The sequence below is a fragment of the Xyrauchen texanus genome, chromosome 40, assembly GCF_025860055.1.
Source record: "Xyrauchen texanus isolate HMW12.3.18 chromosome 40, RBS_HiC_50CHRs, whole genome shotgun sequence".
NCBI classification, from domain to species: domain Eukaryota; kingdom Metazoa; phylum Chordata; class Actinopteri; order Cypriniformes; family Catostomidae; genus Xyrauchen; species Xyrauchen texanus.
This window is the reverse complement of record NC_068315.1, coordinates 27147780-27167031: the sequence shown is the minus strand read 5'-3', so window position 1 is coordinate 27167031 and position 19252 is coordinate 27147780. Positions and strand designations below refer to the sequence as shown.

The window sequence follows — 19252 nt, the reverse complement described above, 5'->3', positions numbered from 1 at the left end:
TTTTAATTTGTTGATTTTCAATATTTTTAATTCTAGAGTCTGACAAATAATCTACTGTAAGGTATTCTGTTAAATGCAGAGGACTGCTAATATGCATATTTCACATTTTGCAGATGTTTCTTATGATGCATGTGCTTTTCATTGTATTGATTGACTTCAGCTTTGCCAAAGGTGAGTATTTTGTCTCTTTCTTTTTGTTTTGGTCAGTTGTTCTTTACTTTGATTGTTACTGAATAGAAAAATAGAATCATGCACGTACCAAATTATTATAATTCTTTTTTTAATTAAACATGAGTTAACATTTAAATCCAGTGTGATTCAGCTTGACCTTTGACTCAAACATAAGGGTTATTAAATGGAAGTGCTTCTCATGTTAAGCACAACTCAAGTGTAGAAAAGCGTTGCCTAACACAATTTATACTGTACTGTAGCATGACCCTGGTTTATTTTTCTTTCTCATTCAATTTAGATTGGTGCTACTTTGGCTGTGGTGAGCAATATTACATTTTCATTCATAATTATAAAGTCAAATAGTTTTAAATATTGAAGTTTCTATTTGTACTTGCCATTTGCCAAAACACATGGTTAATACAATATTACTATAGTAAAACCATGGTTCATTTTACCTGGATCAGACCTTTCTCTCAACTCCCTGACCATCACTGTGACCAAATCAATGTGAGGCAATCAAACTTAATATAATTCTTTTTTATAAGTTATTTTTGTAAGAAGTATTAAAATAAATTTAAAGAGTGGAGACAGGAAACAGGATGAGAAAAACTGCATCAAAAGGGAAAATCAAACCTGGGTCCTTCCGTAAGACAAAAAGTGCATTTCTTTACTTTACTGATTGCAATGCATCATTTATTTATATATGTGTGCTTGAATTCATTCGCTTTTCATTCATTTAAATAGATTTTTAAATAATGTTTTTATGTTCTTTCATTTTGTCTTTTTCCACTTTATCATGAATGTAAAGGATTATAAATGATTATTAATTGTGTATAAAATGTGCTGTATAAATAAACTTGCCTTGAGTTATTGTTTATTATTATTTATATTATCATATTAGTGTACTGCACCCTCTCTCTTTTAGAAAACTCTCCCTCCCATTGGGGTAAACACTATCCCAAATGTAATGGCGGTAAGCAGTCTCCAGTCAACATTGACACTCAGAAGGTCATGAAAAACCATAAGCTTGGACCATTTGACCTAATTAACTTCACTCTTCCATACACTATGAAGAGGCTGAAGAATACCGGACACACAGGTGTGGAATCATTGATATATTATGCATGGACATATATGCTTTGTGCTGTTCTTATTCTGCATCCTCCCCTCATGTTCTGCTTGCACTACAGTTGAATGTGAGCTACAGGAAGGTGTAGTAGCAGTTCAAGGAGGATGTCTGAGGCACAAATACATCGTCCTGCAGTTCCATTTCCACTGGGGAGGAAGGGACTTGATACACCACCCAGGATCCGAACACTCGCTAGATGGACGCAGATCTCCTATAGAGGTGAGAGATAAACCATGTGTCAAACAAACAAATTTGCTGTTGGGCCAAAATACATTTAAAACATATTGAATGTTAAAACTGCATGGTTGACTGAAATGTATCTTTTATATGAAAAGAATTTAGATTTTATATACAGTATACATATACAGTGCTGTATTATATATATTGGGGTTAAGCATTTTTTCTTTAATGAAAACGTCACTAAAATATTTTTAAAAGACAATATATAAAAAAAATTCGATAAATACGTATATACATTTTAAAATATATATATATTCACAATATTTATCTGGTTAATTATATTTTAAATGCATTAAAACAATACTTTAAATTATACATTTATTTTACTGTATGAGAAGGCCTGATAGAGAGGGTGTAAGAGACAGAAGTGAGGTGTGACAGACATTAAAAACCATGTCACTTTATGTGTGCTGTCACATTTTACTCAGATGCACATTGTAAGCAGGAGAAGTGATCTCAATGACAGCACAGCAAATGTATTTCAGGATGGCTTTGCTGTGTTTGCCTTTTTCATGGTAAGTCACATTGTACAACCACTAGAGGACAGTGTTAACATTTTAGTTAACAAATAATTCTTACTAACTGCAGAGACAATCCTACTGTGCAACCTGGTCTTGCTCAAGTGCACATTAGTAATATCTTATTGCTCACACTTTGTGGGCACAAAGTCACAGCCTTTCAGTTATTGGCCCTGAACTTTAGCTACTACACCATATCATCCAAAATTTATCTCATTAAGGCCAAGCAGAATCATGTAAAAATGTCAAATTAAATGGGCTTATCCCACAAAACTGATATTAACAGAAATTTTACAGATTGTCATTTTGCCCAGCATCTTGGCATAAGTGATATTTGTTGAACATAAATCAGTTGTACAACATAGTGGAAAAAACATAAAATGTTTGCATAACTATATAACCTGAAATCTCAATTTATACCAAATTAAGGGAACAGTTCACCCAAAGATGAAAACTTCATGCTGTTATTTTCTATGTGGAACACAAAGTAAAATCGTCACACACTTATTTTTCCATACATTAACAGTTGATAATGACTACACAAATTCTGTTTAGACCTTTTCATTATATACCTTAACACCAAAACACAAAGTCATTCTAAATCACTGAAAGGTCCTGTGTTTTTTTTTAAACATGTTGCATGTGGCAAATTGTACTCTAATTTGCATAATTGTACACACATTTGCGGTTAGCTAATTATAATTCTGGTAAAATGTTTCATTCCAGTGCGGTGCCTCGAAGAGGAGGTGCAGGCCACAACAGAAAATCCTAGTTTGACCTAATTCTGGTTTATTTTCAGCTTGCCATAGTGTCTCTTTTCTTTTGCCTAATTGTTTGATAAAGATAATTTACATTTATTCATTAAGCAGATGCTTTTATCCAAAGTGACTGACTTCAAGAATAGTTTAAAAGTAATAATAATTATCAGGATTGAGTCACATGCTCGTGGAAGAAATGCATATTTAGCCATTTCTTGAAAGTTGCAAGGGAATTGGTTGTTTGTGAACAGTGAACAGTGAAAGTTCGGGAATGTTATTTTGTCTTTTTTTGTTGGTATCACAAGACACCACTCACTCAACAGTTGCAAGCTTCTTGAAGGAACATAAAGTTCGAAAGAGCGAGAGAGAGTGAGAGAGAGAGAGAGAGAGAGAGAGAGTGAGAGAGAAAGAGAGAGAGAGAGAGAGAGAGAGAGAGAGAGAGAGAGAGAGAGAGAGAGAGAGAGAGAGAGAGAGAGAGAGAGAGAGAATTTGAATTTTTACAAACTTTTATTACAAAAAAATTCAGAGTACACTTAAATTACAAAAAAACAAAAAATAAAATAATAAAATAAATAAATTTAAGCACAAAAACAAATCATAAGCGTGTGAAAACCAAATTACCTTCAAATACAGAACACAAAGCCTCATTGTGACACCAAATATTTTCAAAAGTGAGAAGATCGTCCACATGTTTGTAGTAGTTAAAATCAATCAGAACTCTTGCTTGTAACAGATGTAAAAACACAGTAGCTACATTCTGCTCTACATCCCGCTCAACTTTCTTCTTTCTACTTAAATAAATGGCCAGTTTCGCTTGGCCTAAAACAAAGTTGAGCAACTGGCATACATTTCTCCTTTTCATCACATATTTAAAACCAAAAATAAATAAAACAGTAGAAAACATGAAAGATGGTTTCTCTCTCAGTGCAGAAAGGACAAGCATCACCAACCTCAGGGTTTAAAACTGAAATAAAAGCATTGACAGCAACAGCGCCATGAAGGATTCGCCATTGCAGATCACATGTTTTTTTGTGTAACGGTGGTTTATAAAGTGCTCTCCACTCAGGTTTACTGTCATCACACAATTTAAAAAAGTCACGCCATGGAGTATCAACTTTCTTATTTAACATCCTTGTGTTGATATTTATAACACAATATTTGTACAAAACTTTTCCAGTGCTTAAAAAGAAGTCTCTACACAAGGATTCAACAGTTTTTTAAAAAAACCCAGAGAATTCCTCCAGGTTCAGAGAAAGCAGCAAGCAAGGGAAAGAGTCCTCAGGGTTTGGAGTGCAGACATCATTGCTATAGTCCATCAGTAAAGCTCTTTCTGAGTCTTTCAGAGCCGTCTGCCATTTCATTAAAAGCTGTGCTACTACACGGGTTGATCTGATGCCTAAACGTTCAGCCGTTATCGCCTCATTCTGGAAATCAGCTCCTGATATTTCCAGTAGTCGGCCCAGAGTAGTGATCTTACTGCCAATAAGTGTCTTGTTCAGTCCCGGAACAGACCATCGGCAGACACATCCAGTCGTGCACCACGAACCAACGGCTCCTCCAGAAGCCAATGAAGGGACTCTGAACTCTCCACCTTCTCAACAATAAAAAGACTCCAAACCTTAAAAATGTTCTTATAAAAGACTGGAAGACCAGAAGTGTTCAATTTTACAGGGTCCATTAAAAACAGAGTTTTGTCCAGTCCCAGACTCTCAAGATGATTTAAAATCACATAAGCAACTGCACACCATTTAAAATCAACTGAACCCATTAAAAGTCTTTGTACAAACTGCAACCTAAAAGTTGCTACTCTGCTTTGTAGATGTATTAAACCTTGTCCGCCCTCCTCCTTAGGCAAGAAGAGCACACTCTGTGGGACCCAATGTAGCTTATCCCAAAAGAAATCCACTAAAATCGCCTGGACTTTAGCTAGCAGATGTGCGGGAGGGTCAACACATGCCAGCCTGTGCCATAAAGAGGAAGCAATTAGGTTATTTATGATTAAAATGCGTCCTCTGAATGACATCTTCGGTGTTAAACATCTCCATCTGTCCAGACGACTTTTGACTTTATCAATGACTCCTTCCCAATTTTTTTGAACTATCTGATCGTCACCCAGATACACACCTAAATATTTAAAACCGGATTTCCCCCACACTAAACCTTGGGGAAGTTCTGGTTTCCCACCTGTCCATTTACCTAAAAGCAAGGTTTCACTTTTATTCCAGTTTACACTTGCAGAGGATAAACTTTTAAAATCTTTAAGTAAACTTGTTAAAACCTTTATGTCACTTTGCTTGCTAATCATGACTATGACATCATCTGCGTATGCTGACAGTACAAGATTGCTTTCACAGTTCGGCAAGTGTAAACCTTGGATTTTACCCCTTATCTGCTGTAAGAGTGGCTCAATTGCTAAGGAGTAGAGCATACCAGACAAAGAGCACCCCTGCCTGATACCTCTGAGAGCTTTAAAAGGAGCACATAAACCACCGTTCACTTTTAAAATACTCTCAACGCCACTATAAAGAACTTTAATAAGGTTAATAAAATTTTGACTAAAACCAAAGGCCTCTAAAACTCTCCACAAATAACAATGTTCAACCCGGTCAAAAGCTTTCTCTTGATCTAAAGAGATAAAACCACAGTCTAAATTCAGCATCTTGGAGACTTCTAAAACATCACGAATCAAAGAAATATTATCAAATATAGACCTACCAGGAACACAGTAGGTCTGGTCAGGATGAATGACACCATCCATCACTCCTGCCAATCTGTTAGATAGGGTTTTTGAGAGCAGCTTGTAATCGGTGCAGAGTAGTGAAACAGGCCGCCAGCACTTGATGTCAGTGAGGTCACCTTTTTTGGGCAAGAGGGTTAAAACTGCTCTGCGGCAGCTCTGTGGCAGCTGGCCATCAAAATAAAAGTCAACTGGTAGACCGTCGATGCCTGACACCTTCCCGGACTCCATTCCTTGGAGGGCCTTATGCAGTTCCCCCATACTCAAAGCACCAGAGATCTTGCCATTGGCTTCCTCTGATACCTGGGGTAAGTCATCTAAGAAAACACTTTCACCCCTGTATCCTGCCCCAACTTCACTCTTGTACAAGCTCTCATAGAAACCCACTGCTCTCTTACGAATCTCTGCAGGGTCAGTCAATAAACTTCCAGAGTCGGATCGTAGAGCATGGATGACTCTGCTTTGACCATTCTTCTTCTCAAGACTGAAGAAGAAACTGGATGAAGCATCCATCTGGTCCACACTCTGGAACCTCGACCTGACCAGAGCCCCCTGTGCTTTGATACCCAGTAGGTCAGCCAACTGTGTCCTTTTATTTAAAAGAGAGTCAAAATGACCCTGCACACCAGTTGACTCAGCCAGTTCTTGAAGCTTTAAAATGTCAGTCTCCAAGGTGTTCATAAAAAGAGTTGTCTCTGTAGTGACGTTTTGAGTGTATTGCAAGCAAAACTGTTTTATTTGGGCTTTCCCAAAATCCCACCACTGTCGTAGGGATCTAAAAGAACTCTTTGTATCTCGGAAATCATCCCAGAACAATTTAAAAGTGCTCTTAAAAAAACTGTCACTTAACAAGGACGTGTTTAGCTGCCAGTACGCACTTCTTGGTTTAAAAGAGTTAAAAAGCACAGAACACTGCACCATACTGTGATCAGAGAAACTAAGAGGGGTAATAAAACATCTTTTTAAAATATTACAGTGATGCTTAAAAACATAAAACCGGTCCAGTCTTGCCAGAGAGATCACACTGTCCCGAACATGAGACCAGGTGTACTGCTTTTGTGTGCCATGAAACTGTCTCCATACATCACATAACTCATGCCGCTTGACCAGCTGGATCAGACGGTTACGAGAGGGCATGTGTGGTTCAACATGATTTCTGTCCATGTTTGACTCTGCACAGTTAAAATCACCACCCAAGAATAAATATTCTTCCAAACAGCATTTCTCTAAAACAGATAATAATGTGTTTAAAAACAACATTCTTTCTGTTGTGGATGTTGGGACGTACACACAAATAAAAACACAAATAAAATGTCCAAAAGTAGCTCTTACTTTTAAAAGTCTGCCTTTAACCACCTCCTCCACCTGATAGGAGTGTGGACTAAAACCCTTATTAAAAAGAATAGCGACCCCTCCACTGAGTGAGGTGTTGTGACTCAGGACAGAGAGCCCGTCCCACTCCACTGCCCAATCAGCAGCATTCTTCAAATCACTGTGTGTTTCCTGTAACATTACAACATCAATTTTTCTTTTTTTGATCAGTTCAAACATCTCTGCTCTTTTTCTCATTTCTCTTGCTCCATTGACATTCAAAGTCGCAATGTTCATGTCTCCCATGTTTGGAGAAGAGAAAGAGAGTAAAAAGCACAGCAGCACTGCACACACACACATCACATCAGCAGACAGACTATCAGGGTTTCTTACTGCCTCCATTAGAGTTCTCAGAGGTGATTTTTGTCCACATGATTTTTAAACGGTACACTTCTCTGTCTGTGAACAGACCTTCTGACCTAAAAAGCCTTGTTTTCTCAACAAACTGTGCTGTGTCTGGAAAGTAGTCCTGTACACACACCCCTCTCTTGTTTTTTGTAGCTCTGAGGAAGAGTTTGATGTCGTCCAGCTCATAAGAGCAGTTGGAGAAGTCACACTGAGAGAGACTGATGTTGGAGTCAGAAGACTCATTGCCACTCTCATCAGAGAACTCCTCATCTGCTTTCTTAGCTCGAACAGCTGAAACAACACTTGACTTCTTCCTCTTCGCTGGGACTTTAAAATAACTCTGTTCCGTTTCCATGTCAACACCATCACACAACAGATTGGGCTGGACTACATTAGACGCACTTTCACTGGGTTGCATGCTCGTGTTAGTGGCAGGTTTATGAGAAAGAGTATTTAACTCTGCATCATCAGTTTTATTCTCCACAATCACTTTTTCGGGGGCAGTTTCATGAAACATATTACCTTCACTCGCGGGTGGAACCGGAGCATCACCGTCCCCCGCTGCACCCGCACCTGCACCGGTCTCTGCCGCAGGCGGAGCCGCGTTTGATGGTCCAGCCTCACCCGGATCAACATTAACATCAGCAGCCGCGGAGCTGTTGTTTTTACTATTCCCAGGACATGCACGAATTAAATGACCCACCTCCCCACAATTAAAACATTTCATCTTGTCTGTCGTTGCATAGATGACATAATCAAAATCATCGATTTTGAAACGCAGTGACAGATCAAGATCGGCGTCATCTTTAATGGTCATATAAACAAACCTCCTAAAAGAAACAACATGTTTCAGCAGAGGAGATTTACATCTAATTGAGATCATTTTTATCGGAGACACTATTTTACCGTAACGGGATAAAACTCCCGCTAAGGTTGCATTACTAATGAAAGGTGGTACATTAGATAGTAAAACTTTTCTCGATGGCATTGAAAGTGGAAGAACAGGAGAAAACACATCATCGATAACTATTCCGGTCTCAACAAGTTCATTCGCTTTTCCACAGTGCTTAGAAAAATAACAGTGGCACTGTTCATTCTTGAGGCTGACATGATGTGCTCATGCCCCACAACCTCACCTACAGCCAAACAACAATCCTCAATGCTCACCGCGGACGCCACCTTCACCCCATGGCGCGCGTGAGTTTGCCCAAATCCTGCACACCTGGGGCCGACATGCTGTCCGCAAAAGAAAGGACGGTAGCACGCGGCCCAAACAAACAAAAAACCCAAAACCCGCTAACAATAAACTAAGAAAGAAAGAAAAGAAAAGTATAGAAAAAAGTATAGAAAAACACTCACAAGCTCCAAACGTACACTCGCACCACGCTCAACAATCACACCGGAAGTGAGAGAGAGAGAGAGAGAGAGAGAGAGAGAGAGAAGGGTTAGAAAGAAATAACACATATGAACTGAATAATATTTACCACTCTGTTCTTACTTCAGGTTGTGGAAGACAAGCAAAAGGAAAAGCCACATATCTGGAAAAACTTTACAGATTATCTTCAGAAAATACCAGTACAGGGTAAAACATTGAAGCCTGACCAAATGGTGCATGAACATACAAAAGTGTTTCTTTTGGGTCATCAGTGTGTACTGTTATTATGGGAACTTTTTAATGATGTATTTAACAATTAGACTATATTTGGGACCCCTGAGAATACATCATAATGTGTTAGTGCAGTCAGAGTAGCTTATGGTTGTCAAACTGTTAATTAATTAAACCACTCAAGCACCACCTAGCATGTGAGAAGCTAATCTGTCACCCCAAACTACAAGAATGTGAGTACAGAGCTATATTACTGAAAAGCAGTTCAATTGAAAGGAGGAGGTGAGAACTGGCTTGACAATATAAATAATAGTTTAATGAAGAAATAAACCAAAAGACACAAACACACAGGACGGACAGGACATAAACGTTCTCTCTTTGTCGCACCACTGTCCACAGTTGGCCTTTATCCCTCTCGGAGGCTTGATTAGCTTGATAAGGGTCCGGGTGTGTAAAATCACAACCCAGCCCTGCCCTTCACCCTTTCACATTCCTCCCTCGTTCTCTCAGGCCGGGGAGCCCCCGGCTTGATGTACCCCCCTTCCCTGGGGGAGGGCGTGCCTTTATGCCCCGTCTGCCGGCAGGTCATCCCCGCCTTCCTGAATCTGGGAGGGGACAGGGGGACGGAAACAATAATGAAAAATAGGGCGGTACTCCCTGTAACAGTGCAGCTCTTCTACCCTCTAATGGACGACAGCCCCTGGTGGACAGAACGCCCCGCCGCATTCTCAGGAAACCGAAGGGGTCTCCCCCGCCCCTGGCAGTGGTTCTCCCACTCCAGGCGGTCAGCAGTGAGCCCCTCCCCACTCGTGGTCGGCGGTTTCAGAACCCGCAGCATTTCAGCGGCTGATAGGAGTCTGGCTAGAGTCTGATAGGTGGCTAGGAGCCCCTTCTCCCCTCGTGGTCGGTGGCCAATTCCTCCGCTTCCAGGTGGCCAAGCTCTGTCCCCTGGAAGATGGCCACGGCTGCTCCACTGGGGTGGATGGTAGTAGTGAGAACTCCACTCACGGCGTTTCCCTCCTCCTTCCCGGGTTTCGACACCAGTGTAAAGTTGTGCTGTGTGGTGGTGGCGTAGTGGGCTAAAGCACATAACTGTTAACTCTTTCCCCGCCAGCGTTTTTAAAAAAAAGTTGCCAGCCACCGCCAGGGTTTTTGACGATTTTTGCTAAACTTTAATGGCCCGCAGAATATTTTCTTCCATGAATATATGAAGATGCTACCGCCTTGCTGATTTATATACGCTACCGTGACTTTGACTGTTCAGACTAAGACATGCTTGCCCTCGATCAACGGCCGAAGCCTCCGTAGGGTTAGAAATACTGGCAGCAACTCGAGGCAATTGATGTGCCAAAACAGTCGTGGCCCTGTCCAGGAGCTTGTGGCTGCACGCCCGTTGCATATGACGCCCCAGACATGCTTGGAGGTGTCTGTTGTAACCACAACGCACCTGGACACATGCAGTAAGGGAACCCCTGCATGCAGAAATACAAGGTCCGTCCAAGGGCTGAACAAACGGCGGCAGATCGGCGTGACGACCATGCGATGTGTGCCACGGCACCATGCTCATCTCGGAACTCGAGTCTGAAGCCAGTGATGAAGCGGTCTCATATGCATCAACACAAGTGGCATGACTGCCACCGAGGATGCCATATGCCCCAGAAGCCTCTGAAATTGCTACAGTGGGACCGCAGTGCTCAGTGATGGCATTTTTAGCTAAAGTTTTGTAAATTCCCATGTTACCAATGTATTTAATAAATGTTGAATTTAACATTTCTGCAGTAGCCTACTGGTAGTATAGAGCACAACTAAATTCAATTTGGTCCCAGCGCACTAACAAACAACTGCTTTTAAAAGCTCACACTCATATTTAAGCGCATGCTCTTTTAAACCTTTACCTTTAAATAGACAATTAATAACATTTTAATCATGATATGTCCTAGTGTGTTTATTAGGATGTGATATAATTAAATAAATGTACAGTTTGCATGTGCTGCATGCTTCAAAGTAAATATGTGAAAACACCAAATTTTTTGAGCATCACGGACTGCCAGTTGTAGTAGATAACTCAAGAGTGCAATTTCACTGTGAAGCACAAAGTGCCTGCAAACTATATATTTATACAATTAAATCGCAGAATTTTGCAATTTTATTAATCACAATGAGCAATATAACCAACTTCCGGAGGTCTGATACTACCTGAATGGAACTCACTTCAAATGGTCCTACTTAAAAAAAAATGTAAGCAAAGTTTACTTACATTAATTGAGAAACATTTCAAGGAAACACAAAATTGTTTTCCTTTATTATTTACATTAATAAATGTAACTGTTAAACAGGCTAAAGGTTTGTGTGATCAATAGCATTTTACCTATTTTTTGGTGATTTCGTAATTGGTATTGAAATTTGAAATATTTGTCTGGTATTGTTACCGACCTTACATCTGGCCTGACCCGGGTGTCATTGAGTATTTATTCACAAAACAAATTGTTTAATTACTTTCTTTATTTCTGTGCTAGGAAACAAAGTTCGAATTATGGAGCCCTTTTCTATGGATCAGCTCTTAAAGGGTGTTGATCTTACCAAGTACTATCGCTACACTGGCTCTCTGACCACCCCTCCCTGTGATGAAGCTGTGGTATGGACCATCTTCAAGGACCCAATTCGGATCAGCAGAGATCTGGTACAGGCAAATAATTAAATTCCATTTGCATATGTAAAACAATTTTACACCTTTCTATTATTTCAAAGGTTCCCCTTGTTCCCATTAATTTCCATATAGTGTGGAAACTTTCTGGAAACCTCATGTGCAGTATCACAATCGCAACATCTGAATAAAAAGTTGAGGATAAAAAAATGATAAAATATTAAATAAAAAGTTAATTCATCTCAAGAGACCACAAGGTTTTTAATGCACTGTAACAGTTAAAGGACTGGCAAGGAGGAGGTGGGAACCAGCTGAACAGTAAACATGAACTTCAATGACATAAATGAACTTAAAACAACATAAAGCATAAGGACAAGTGCAACGTGGGCGCGTGGGTCACTCTCTCTCGACTGGCACTGGCTAGTCTTTATCCCCCTCCCGGCCGGCCCCACCTGTCACATGCACACTTTGGAAATTTTATTTGCATCTTGGTGGTTCCATCCAGAATTTGTAAGCAATATCCCAAATTCCCAAAACAATATGTGGATGGAAAACCCAGCTTATGTCAGTGATATTCAAATTAGGCCACTTGGTGATCTGAGCTTTTGAGGTCTGGCGTGTCCAGCTGTATGTGTAATGTCAGACATGCCATCACTAGGTACAGGAGACCTGTGATCAGGATTTTCAATAATAGTAGCGTGGTCTGCCACACAGGTGAGATCCCACATCAACTAGCTAGAATTACTGCTGATTTGCCAAGCCCATAAATATTTCCATTCTATGCTGAGAGGCCAGCATATTCAGATCAGAGCAGGCAGCACAACGGTCATGTCTTACATAAGTACCTAAATCTGTTGTGGCTGTTACACTCACTTCTGACGTGATGCAGCAAACATCTGCTATCACTCAGAGAGTCACATGTCCCAGGTCACCTGAACACAAGGATATACCACATGTCATAAAATGGCATTTTCTCCCTGATGTGGCCAATGTAGACCTCTTTATATCCCATAATAATGCACATTGTCCTTTGTCCCACACCTCTCGGAGTAGACGAGTTTGCACATTAATGGCCCAAATCTCTGATTCAACCTTCAAGTGAGTGCATCTGGAGTGTTTTTTCATATTCTTGTTTAAACTGCTCCTGGAACACCAGTTAAACATATGTTTGGATAATGTCTGTAAAATTCCATTTAAAACTAACCAAACACACAGTACATAACATTTTATTTGTATGTTTTTTTATTATTTTGGTTAATAATTAACCTGATTTAATGCTAAAATTATAATTTTATTTAAAGTATAAAAATGTATAATTTGTTTGACCTTAATCATATTATTAGGATAATAGGATTCTTTACTTGCAAATAGGAAAATATGTCCAGAACAAACATGTTTTAAATATCCCTGTTGTCAACTCTGCATTTCTTTCTGCATTCTACAAATTATTTTATATTCTATTCAGGTGGTGTATATAACCTGTTCTATCTTCTCTGCTATTGGTATCTTTGCTTAACAAAATTCCTTTCGGCAGCAGGTGCAGTGAGCATGTGATCTGATCATGTGACCACATATACACGCGCCTCTTCTGACACAATGGAATCAGTACATTATGCAAGATGTCATGCCTTTTCCATTCCAGCCCCTTCCCTTGTGACTCTTTTCTTTTTCTAAAGTTATTCAGGTTCCCGGCACAACTTTCCTTCAACAACGTGCATCGCCCACAGCAGTTTCTGAATAACCGTGTGGTCTTTGCGTCAGCTGCTCTCACTGCTGATTCACTTGCTGGTAATAATCTTTTTCAATTATAATGTATATATTATACAAAACCAAAATGACTATGCTTAATGGATTTTATTCATATACAGTTGCAATTTATACCTGTTTCCTGTTTTTCTCTCCATACTATGTTCAGGTCACTCAACTGGGCACATCCGGGTACATGGGGGTCATAATCCATAGCAGAAATCATGCATATACCTGCAGTACAGTTATAAAAGTTGTTTGGCAATAGCCAACATGAAAATAAAAATATGCCCCTGTTATTGATTCCTCTGTATTTATTTTTATAATTTGAGATATAGTATTGTGTTATATATGTTTTATGTATTTGTTAAATTCCTAAGTAGCACACTTATTTATATCGTATTTAAAATGGCTGCATTCACACAGTCAGAGTTTGGCATTGACAAATGGATTAAGTAACAGGTGTGCCTCTGAAATTGTCCTGTACATATACAATAGCAGGCAGGAACAGATTCAATAATGTCTGTATGAATAAGTCACCAATGTCAGTCCTCTCCTCAAGCTCAAAATAGAGCGCAACAGTCGCAAAAACAGGTTTCGGAAGTAAAAATCACATTTATTATTTCCATGGCCGAATTGATTTTTAACGATAACTTATAGGAATTACATAAAATATCAATACATTGATTATTGATTGGCACATTATTTTCTTTATTTTTAAAGGCATCGATATATTAACATTGGCCAATATTTAAATATGAAGCCTAAGTTGTGTGCTTTCCAACTCCTGTTTGCTTTAATGTAGTCTAGCATAATAGTCTTAGACACCAAGGGGATGATATAACATTTAATGTATTTAACACTTGAATGAAAATTCTCTCATCATTTACTCACCCTCATGCTATCCCAAGACTTACTTTCTTCAGCAGAAGAAATATAGAAAATATCTTAGCTCAGCAGGTCCTTAAAATGCAAGTGGATGGTGATCAGACCTTTGAAGGTCCAAAAATCACAGACTGTCAGCATAAGCATCATTGATAAATATTTAAGTAATTTTTAAGTATAAACCAATTTAACTGCTGAAGTATGGATGACATTTATGCTGACTTTCTATGAGTTTGGAGCTTCAAAGGTCTGATCACCATCCACTTGGGTTTTAAGGAACTACTGAGGATGGGCAAGGAGGAGGCGAGAACCGGCTTGTCAACATAAATGATATTTAATTAAACTAATTCTCTCTCTCTCGAACCATCGTCACCGGCTGCCTTTATTCCTCACGCGCCTCATCAGGCCGATTGGGGACGGGGCGCGTGATATTCCGACCCGGCCCCGCCCCCCTCCGCTCCACAGTGAACTTCATATAAAATAATTGTTTCTAATTTAAGAATGCGCCAGATGTCCTCCGCCAGATGCAGCTGGTGTGAACCCCTTTAAGTTACCCTGCTGATCACAGTTTACAAAGTTGTGTTGTGAAATGTTTAGCCTTATTTATATCAAAAATAAAATGGCAGTATTTAGGGATGTCCTGATACCATTTTTTGAGAACGAGTATGAGTACGATACTTTATTTTTGGTACTCGCCGATACAGACTCTGATACCTATTTTTTTTTTCTGAACTCCATATCAACAGTTTACTTCAATTTTATCATCAAAATTATGTTTAAATAAATAAATGAATTAAAACTTGAATCAAATGAAAATATATCTTAAAATTAGTGATTTTATACAGAACCTCACAGCACAATTCAAAATACAACATTAGATTCATATTTTTGCTATATAAAAGAACATCACATATGTTAGATACTACTTAAGTAAAATAAAATTACTACTGATTAATAATAATAATAATAATTATTATTATTAAGTAGTAGTATTACAGTAAATATTACATAACTTCACAATAGTGATATATTTCTGTCATACTTTTTTCTATAAATGTATACTTTTATTTTGAAGTGATTCTATGTTGTTTTGACCATGGAGCATGGACGTTATGACGGCAGCTTCCCACTCTGGAAAAGCCGGTCATTGTGACGATTAAACTACAAAAGACTGCTATTTAATTATATAATTATGTACCGTATGTGTATGTGTCTCGTGCTACAATGTGAATTTGCACTCTGTTTACTGCCATCTGCTACAAACAGAGCGCTTGAGGCTCATGACGGTGTTTTCCCTGTATGAGCCAATGAAGAGCTCTAACAGGTATGAGCAGCCGATGTCGACACAACACTGTCTCCACACATTCACAAGCACTCACATTTGTATTACATACAAACTATATATTTATCTCATTAAATCACAGCTTTTGTGGTTAAATAATCTCACTAGGACATCAAGTATTCATTTTAATTTGTGGGTTGAATGTTTACATATTGACATTCATACATCAGATAGTATCAGTTTTTGGTTATCGGAGCAGTACATGAGTGCGGTATCGGACAGTGAATTATTTTTTATAGTCCAAAATCGATTATGTTTGTTTTTGTTTGATCAGTCTCTGTTCATTTCATTTACGTGCTAAAATGAAATCAACAGGTTTTTCTCTCTATTCTTCATGTTTAAAGAAAGCAGTGGCTTATTATGTTATTCCAGGGCGAATCCTCTCCTTTTCAATCATTTTAAACACTTTAAATATAGAAAAGGTGGTTTTACATGGTTCCTCGGTAGCCGCATATTCCGTATTTTCAATGGGAGAAAGGTGACGCGTTTGCCTGAACGGATCAAAGCAGCAGCGCTTGCATTCAGAAGACATCAGCCACTGTGCTTTACAGCACACACTGCACAATTTTTTACATTTTATAATTATTAAATATTTTTTGCAGCTGCTGCATGTCCTTGACCATCTCACAGATATAACTTTAATCAGCCGGCATATAGCTTTTACTTATTCAGTTCCCTTAAGCACAGCCTGATCTAATCACTCCTATTTTGTAGTGCGTGTTGCACACACTATAGAGGATAGTGCATTAGTGAGCAATTCGCCCGTTCTGCCCCTTTTTGCGGCCAGCCCACCGGGAAAATTCCCGGTTCTCCCTATGGTCAGTCCGCCCCTGGCTGCATTAATTTCTCTCTATATTGAGCTGAAGCAGTTCTGGCCGTCGGTGCATTTGTGCTGCCGCTTTTTGCAACACCTTTCGAGGCGTTTGTGGAAAATGCCTGCACAAAAGCAAGATAGCCTTTTAAAAAAAGTGATAATGTTTTATCAATTTTTATCACTAGTCAACTCTATTGACCTGTAGCAGGTATTAAACATCGTTTAGTGGTGCTTATGCAGACAAACTTGGGACATTGCCTGATCCCATCCCCTTATTTTTTTAATTTCCAGTCTCCTCTCTTACTGTCAGTGGCACCTGCTGCTGTACATCACAACCTGATAAACATTTGCACTTTTTGAAGATTTAAATTCTCTTCTTAATTGGCCAAACGGGGGTGAAAATAAACCTGAATCAATTTGCAAATGAGTCTGATTCAACTTAACAGCCAACTCACAGACTGAATCATTTTCTCACTCAGTAACACAAAGATCAATTTAAACTCATCCCTCCTTTTCTTTTAAAAAATAAACAAAACCCTGAGTTGCAGGAAGGCTATCCTATAAAAAAAAATAAAAAAAAAATAAAAATACAATAAAGTAAAGTATTGCAAAAGACAATGTATGTTGTAAACAAAACGCAAGAATTTATATACTTTTTTAAATCTGCAACAGACTTTTGTCATAAATTTTTCTCTGAGTTTCACTTTGCGGAAAGTATTTTTTCTTTTAATGTTTGCAGTACCTCTTTTCCTTTGCACTTAATTTCTCACTGCACTTCACTATGTGGAACTGTTTTGACATGAGGCAGAGTTACGTGTCTGACGACAGCATGTGGGGTGTGGCTTACTCGCAAGGTCAAGGACCATGCACAGTTAACATGCACCATGATGCCCACTAACTTCAAAACAAGCGGATGAGATCAGCAGAAAAATGCAACTGTGATATAAGAGTTGTCTAATTTTCTCTCATTTCAAACCAAGAATAATATCACTTAATGTTAAAAGCTGAAAAAAAGCAAATATTTTGGTGAAAGTTCTGTTACAGTGCATTTGCGCTTCATGTTGTTTTTTAGCTAATATCACTGGCCTGTGAGGTTTGATGTTACAGTCTGCTATTTTCACCTTAACTAGGTTTTAAACCTTACATGTCTTTTAGAGAAAATTGTTATATTCTCAATTTTGCCTTCATATAATCGGCATTAAAAAGAAAACAGCGTAAAGGCAAATTATGGGTCTCTGGAAACTCTATATTTATTGCATCTATCTGTATTCTATAAATGTGTGAGAATCAAATTTAACAACAATTTAATTTTTCCATAGAAAATTCCTCAACAATAGATGTTAATTTGTTTAAAAGTATCTTTGGTTCCCTTTGGATTTAGTTCATTCAACATTGCTGTGCACAATATATACATATATACTGTTTATGAAAGGATACAATTAAATCATATATATATATATATATATATATATATATATATATATATATATATATATATATATATATATTTACAGGCTTTCTCACAAAAAACAATGCGTCTTTTTAAAGATGACGTTCTGGGACTATTCTGTATGCGAGTGGTACATCCCGATGTCAGATGGGCGTGAGTGTCAGGATGCTTTGCTCAAGGATCCCCCTAATTCTGAGGGATGATTTCACCTATTGCACCATCCCACCCACCTCCTCTGTGTTAGATCCAGAGGGACCACATGAAGGTGGCACAGCGGGGCCGCGAGGTTGAGCCGATTGGATTTGAGCAGGATCTTGCACGGGCACAAACTCTGTGAGCCCTCAGTCTTTCAACGCAGCGGTCTCATGTCTTAGTCATCATTGTGTAGTTTGATAAAATACAATTGTGAATTGTGTTTAAACACACTTGCAAGTGGACTCATTCTCAGGTAATGAGCGAAGCAACCCCTAAACTCTCCAGCGTATATAGGCCCTAGGAGGCAAAGAGATTCCATCATTCAGCATTCCTGAAAACAGACTGACATACAGAAATAATTTACAATCCTTCCTGTGAGAATTATATGCTACTAAAGGTCAATATACAAAGATGCCTGCTTATGATCCATATGATCTTGTAAAGCAGCCTGATTTGAACCAAATTCCAGATTGGGTACCAGCATTCCATGAGGATGCAGAAAATTATTAGGCTGCTTTTTTACCTTTTAAAAATTAGTAAGTATAAGCAACATATAAAACCTCAAAATTAACCATAGATATTATTAAATGGCTACTATTGCTAAAACCAAGTTACATTATGGATACTACAGTAATGCTGTAGCAAAACCATGGTTAATTGTATCAAAACCTAGGTTACTGACAAAAAAAAATCCATGGGTAGTTTTCATAAGGGTATCATTTATTTATGATGAGGCAGGTTAAGAACGAGGATCTAAATGCAGCTTTATTAACAAAAGAATTATGCAAACCCAAACACGGGGAACCAGGCACAGAGCATAATACAATACATGCAAAGACTGACAAACTAACCAAGGGAAACAAAGACTAAATACACAAAGGAAAACATGGAATAACTGGGGGGGAAAAAAAAATCTGGGAATGAGGAACACCTGGGGAAACAATCAGGGAGAATCAATCATGAAATAAAAATACAGAGGACTACAAAACTAACACAGGAACAGGGAACTAAACAAGTATTTCATCATAAAAGTCTAGACAAAGACAGGAAATATATGACAGAGATTTAAGGAGCAGATTCCTGATGCTCCAGAAAAGAAAAAAAAAGCTAATTGTCCATGGAGTGTAGGGGAAAACAGGTGGTTCAGGGGGCACAAGGGGCAAACAGGCAGATCAAGGGGGCATGGAGAGCAGAGGAATATAGTAAGGACAGGGAGGTTTGAGACCGAGGTGGATACAGAGGGAGTGAGGACCAAGGAGACCAGAGCAGATCCGCCAGAGGGCCAGGAGACCATGGGG

At 38.7% G+C, this 19252-nt stretch overlaps 1 protein-coding gene across 1 annotated transcript in view; it reads left to right on the top strand.

The window, feature by feature from the left end:
* LOC127633337 (uncharacterized) overlaps nucleotides 1-19252 on the top strand; it is a 71580-nt gene that overhangs the window by 3180 nt on the left and 49148 nt on the right. The window contains exons 3-11 of the mRNA XM_052112374.1: nucleotides 114-171; nucleotides 470-490; nucleotides 1097-1270; nucleotides 1362-1519; nucleotides 1969-2055; nucleotides 8776-8854; nucleotides 11395-11558; nucleotides 13199-13310; nucleotides 13438-13470. Of these exons, the coding sequence (XP_051968334.1) occupies nucleotides 114-171; nucleotides 470-490; nucleotides 1097-1270; nucleotides 1362-1519; nucleotides 1969-2055; nucleotides 8776-8854; nucleotides 11395-11558; nucleotides 13199-13310; nucleotides 13438-13470 (886 nt within the window). The remainder of the gene's footprint in view (nucleotides 1-113; nucleotides 172-469; nucleotides 491-1096; nucleotides 1271-1361; nucleotides 1520-1968; nucleotides 2056-8775; nucleotides 8855-11394; nucleotides 11559-13198; nucleotides 13311-13437; nucleotides 13471-19252) is intronic.